General features: G+C 25.3%; 2 protein-coding genes across 2 annotated transcripts in view; one reads left to right on the top strand and one right to left on the bottom strand.

Annotated features, from left to right (window-relative positions):
- The window catches only part of LOC117173798, a gene marked incomplete at its 3' end in the record, with an annotated part of 19820 nt that overhangs the window by 6841 nt on the left and 7299 nt on the right, over positions 1-5680 (top strand). The gene's annotated exons all lie outside the window — the stretch shown is intronic.
- On the bottom strand, positions 855-2083 carry LOC117173006. The gene is made up of 2 exons (XM_033361347.1): positions 1905-2083; positions 855-1655 (listed from the first exon to the last, which is right to left on the bottom strand). Exons 1-2 carry the CDS (start codon positions 1977-1979, stop codon positions 1224-1226), a joined length of 507 nt encoding a protein of 168 aa, XP_033217238.1. The 5' UTR covers positions 1980-2083; the 3' UTR covers positions 855-1223.

Raw genomic sequence — 5680 nt, 5'->3', positions numbered from 1 at the left:
AAATTACCCAAGGGACACTGATTTTAATAGATAAATCGTTAATAAAATCATATGAAATACATTTTTTATTCATTTCATAAAGAAATAACATCAAATAAAAAAGTAACATGTGTAGAACCAGTATAACACTTTTTAATTTTGATAATAATATATCCAATTATTAAATACTTTGCTTAAAATCTTATAATGAATGTCGAATTCTTAAAAAATTATTGGAAATAAAGTATACTTCATTCATTTAATTCGAATTCCTTAGAACTTTAAAATGCTTAAGTACATGTAAATACTTCATTTCAGTTCCTAAAATAAAAAAATATAAATTTTCCATAAAACCAGTGTAAGAAGGAGGAAAGTATAATTTTTTCAAACTGAATTTCATCAAAAAATGGACTTGTTACCGTTTAGCTTTCCCTGCTTCAATTTCTAATACTTATACTTTATTTAAAGTTTCTTTTACAGAATGTAAATGTCGTATAGATAAACTCAAAAAAATGGTGCATTTAGAAATAAAAATTCTTTAGCTGATTTGAATTAGAATCGATAAAGTAACATTAATTTCAAAATCAGAAGCTTACATTTGTGTATGAATAGATGCACACCACTTTTAGTAGTTGTAGCCTCATTAAATAAAACATTAATTTTGAAAACAAGGTAAGTGCGCGATTTACAATAATTGCGTTTTCAATAACAAATTAAATACTTCTTACATTGATTAAAGAAAATGGTAATATTTTTAATATCACAAGAACCTTGAGTTGTTAAATCGCTTCTATAAATCAGAAAAGAAAAGCCAAAGTTATTGTTAATCTTCTCATTGGCTAAATTCCGAAAAAAAATTTAAGTTTGAAAGAGTGGACAGTTTTCTTGGCGCGGCACATCTACCAAGCTGTAACTTTATTTTCATATTTAAAAATGTCCTGATTTTAGAATGAAACAAACAAATAGAAATTCCATAAAAATGTTTATATATGTTCATATTTTAAGTTAAACTTAAAAAACAATATTTTTTTCTGCCACGACTATATTAGCATTACAAATTTGCCTGAGCCTGCTTTTCATTCATTCGAGACAAAACAATCCTTTTGAAATACATGTACGGTAAGCTTAAAAAATATTTTACAGGATATTTTGCATTGACCGTATAAAATTAAATGATTTAAAGCAAGAAATTGACTGATAGTAGTATAAATTAAACATCTAGAGAATTTTTTGGATGTGTATCATTACTCCTGTGAGCCTAACTCGGGCCTGCAAATTCCACTACTATCCCTGCGAGTACCTTTTGGACAAGGTTTCACAGGTGCAGTAACAATATTAGTTGCTTTTATTGTTGACCTGGAGAATCGTGATCTTAAATCAAATTTGTGGACCCTCAACAACTTTTTAATTAAATAATTTCCAAAAGGATTTTTGATTGGAGCGCAGGATCCTTCAAATAAAACGAGACCATCTTGAAGACAAGGATTTTTTTCACATTTTTCCCATTTTTCTCCTGGTGGAAAAATCAGGTAATTTTCAGGAGGACAAGGTCCGCGTTTGTAAGCCTCGTGACAAGAATTGGTTGCAGGAAAGTATAAATCAGATTCTTCACAGTGGCAAATCCAATCGTTTAAATTCTCATCTGATGGGATAAAGATCATATTCTCTGGACAATTCTGTGAAAAATATAAATTTTAATTTATTCACTCACTGCTATCTGCTCCATTCTGCTATTTTACTTTATCCTATTCTTCCTCTAAGCGATTCTATCGATTTTTATCCTCTTTTGCATGATACGTCTATTGTTTGAATTTAAATTCTACTTTTAGTTTGATATTTGAAAGTTTTTTTTATTAACGATTATAATCTGAAAATTGGTGATTATTCTAGAAACATCTGAGATTATATTATCACTTAATACATACCTTAAAATCGTGATTTTGACATCTAGTTTTACAGAAAATTACAGACAGGGCACTAATTTGAAGAAACCAGTTCATTCTGACCCAGAATTAAAAATCTTTGTGAAGTTTAAATAAAAATTTATATTAAAGTGAACATTAATTCTTTAGTTTATTAAAGATTAAAACTTGAAAGACTGCGAGAAACTAACGTTTTCTTCAAGAGGATTTTAATATTTTGTAGATTGTCATCATAAATTACAAAAACTCGTTTTCTATTGTTCAAGGCCAACCAGTATTAAATTTTAATAGCTGAATAAAAATTGCAAAGTCTTTAATTTGCAATAGATTAAAGAATGAATTAGTTGTTTTTTCCTGGTTCATGATATACAAATAACTCAGTAAATAAATAACATTCTTTAAATTTGTTATAGATAAAAATACTTATTCATACATGGATCCATATAAGTGTGTAAAACTAGAATTAATTAGAAATTAACCAAGAAAAGAGTTCTGTTCAAATTATGTACGATGTGTTCAGTTACAAGTTATTTATGCCAATAAAATTATTATTAAAATTATGATAAACCCATAGACTTAGAAGATAATTCTTTGAGTGCGCATATTAATCGAAATATTTTAAATCCTACAAAATTCATTAATTTTTGTAAAATTCTTTGCAAATTATAAAAATATTATAAAAAGTTTAGTATTTTTTATATCCATTAAAATTCGATTAGAATCACATTAAATCATTGCAGAAAAATCTTTCGAAATATTTAAAATTCTCTGAAATAATCCAAAAGCTATTTGCAACAAATAAATTTAGTTCAAACATGGAAAATAATCGATATTCCCCTTATTTATCATTTAAAAATAATTTTGTATGAATTGTTAAATAATATTTTTATTTAATTACAATATTTTGGAACATAAACATGATTTCTAAACATATTAAAAATATGAATCTAATTGATATTTAATTCAAATTAAGCTAATTAATTAATTTTCAAGGTAAAAATATAATAAAAATAAGAATTATTAGAGTAAAAAAGGCCCGTGAAATTTCAAATAATCTAATAATATTTTCTTAAATACCGGAAAATTTATGAAAATACTTTGAGAGCATTAAAAACGCATTAAAATCTATGGAAATCCGATAAAATCCATTAACATTATTTGAAACTCTCATGAAATCTTTAAAAACAGCCCAAAACCTTATAGAACCTATAAAATCGTCCCATATTTTTTAAGATTATATGAATTCTTCGAAGCCGCATGCCAAATTTTTTTTAATGCCTTGTAATCATCCAAAAAGACGTATTTTTAACAAATTTGTTAAATTTGTAACCAGAAAAGATTTATCAGCCAAGAATAAAATCAAAATTTTATCAAATTATTACGTAAAGGAAAAAATAATTTTTAAAACAGAATGAAAATTCCAAATTACTATTTATTTTTTAATTGTCTTTGTTTTTTACTTTAAAAATTTGTTAAAAATTCGTCTTTTTGGATGATTTCAAGGCATTTAGCATTTTTAGTACAAAATCAAAAATTCGAATGACTATTTTTTTTCATTCTCTTTCTTTTTTACTTTAAAGTTATATGAATATTATTTTCTTGGGGTTTTCGGAAAGACTTGAAAAGTTTTTGAAGTATTCTGATGGTGGCTTGAAAGGTATTTAGGACTTGTTGACGCTTATAATTAAATTAATAATATTTAATCAATGTTTTCAAATCTTTTAAAGTTTTACAATATTTTTAATCTCTCTAAAATTCTAGAAACTCCTATATATATCTTAACATACTTGAATTATTCCTAAATTGTTTCAAAATCTCTCGGAATTATTTTTCATAATTTTAAAAATCATTTGTAATGTTTTGTAACGTTTTTGAATCATTACTTAAAATCTATTTAAAGAATAAATAGTCACTTTAAATATTCCAAGTTTTTATTTTTTTGAAGCTGTTTAAAAAGTTTTAAATGTCCTTTAAAATGATTCGAATTTTTCTTAAGATTTTGAAAATATTCTGCAAAATAAACAAAAATTGCTTCAATTCTTCCAGATTCTTTTCTAATTATTTGGAAATATTTTGAAATGTTTTGACATATTTTAAAATAAGTGCTGTAAAATGAAAAATTGTGCTTGGAATTCCTCGACATTCTTTTCCGTAATTTAAAAAAATCATTTGAAAGGTTTTTAAATATATTTAAATATTTGCTATTACTTAGTTTTGCAACAGACAAACAAATTATATAATTAAAATTGTCCATTAGGGTTAAAAAAATATATTAATATCTTAAAACCTTCAAAATCGTGGAAAAGATTTAAAATCTTCAAAAATCCAAACTTTGTTTAAAATCGGTTAACAAAGGTAATTTTTTTGTTACCTGAACGAAACCATTTATTTTATCGTTACTTGCATTCTATCAATTTCTTAAACTAAGCTATTCTAAGTTTTTAAACATAATTTCATTTTTCTTATCTCTTTCTATGTGTGAGAAAGTTTACAAATTACAGGAGGGTAGCAAAATGTGAAGAGCAGAATTGTTTCCCAATATTCAAAAACATTTACAATTAAAAATTTATTTTCTATCAACAACGCTTGGATATGTTCATAAATTTATTTGAAAATAAATATATATAGACTCATTTAATATAATCAAGGTTTTATGAACAGAACCCTTTTATCATTTTTCAAACATTTGGTGAAAACATTAAGCACAAAATTTGATTTCCTTTATTGTTAACGAACAAATATTAACAATTTAATTTTTTTCTTTTGAAAATAAATTTTTAGGATTAAAATTCCCTGTTTAGAAATTGCGATTCATGAAATTCCAGAAATGTGAACAATTATTCCAGGTGAACTAAAAACAATCACTTGAAGTCATATCCAGACAGCATGTAACTAATCAGACAGGATATTTAAATTAAAATTTAAGAAATTTAAATTTGATTTTTAAATATCTTCAAGTCCTTGAAATCCTACGAAAGCCCTTATTTCTTGTGAGATTCTTTGTGATTTATAGAAATACTAAAAAACATAAAAATTCTTATATATATTTTGCTCCCATAAAAATCCTGTGAACCTAAAACCTTGAAAAAGTCCTATGAAATCCTAAGAAGTCCTTTGCAAAGTTTCAGAAATTCTTTGCAAACCCATTAATTTTTTTCTTTATTTCTTAAAACCTAAATATTGTTCTGGTAATTCAGTTTTAAACTGATTATATTGTAAGAATAATATTGACAAAATTTTAATGTTCATATTTTAAGCCTCAATAGGCAGATTTAATTGTTATTTAGACTAACAAAAGTGATTGTCATCAATGATAAAAAATTCTAATATAAAATAAAGAACGTACTTTTTAAGCTCGCAAATTATTATGTGCATGCTTATTGTTAATGTGCAAGATGTTGTATTTTGATCTGAAATAGTTTCTCTCCATTCAATTCAAAATCAAATAATTACAATTTTTTTATTCTTACCCATATCTCATACTCAAACTATAATTATTCAAGAATTTTTTTATTACTCTTACGTGCTATATTAAATGTTAAAGTAAAAAATTCAAACAAATTTTTTTATTTCCTCAATTCATTTATTTCTGGAATACAGGTTTGCAATCTCCCAACGAATTTCTGCGACTGCCCTTCTCGCATTCTTTGACTGGAGCATTTATTATACCAAAGCCACGTATTTCTGGCTCAGAACAATGTGGTTCAAAATCTGACCTATTGATCCTTAACGTCATTTCAAGTTCATCATTTGTTCCACAAGGTCCTCCAAGACGAGCA

This window comes from Belonocnema kinseyi, chromosome 5 (genome assembly GCF_010883055.1).
Source record: "Belonocnema kinseyi isolate 2016_QV_RU_SX_M_011 chromosome 5, B_treatae_v1, whole genome shotgun sequence".
NCBI lineage: Eukaryota > Metazoa > Arthropoda > Insecta > Hymenoptera > Cynipidae > Belonocnema > Belonocnema kinseyi.
Note: the sequence above shows the minus strand (reverse complement) of the source record. Positions and strands in the feature narration are given on the sequence as shown.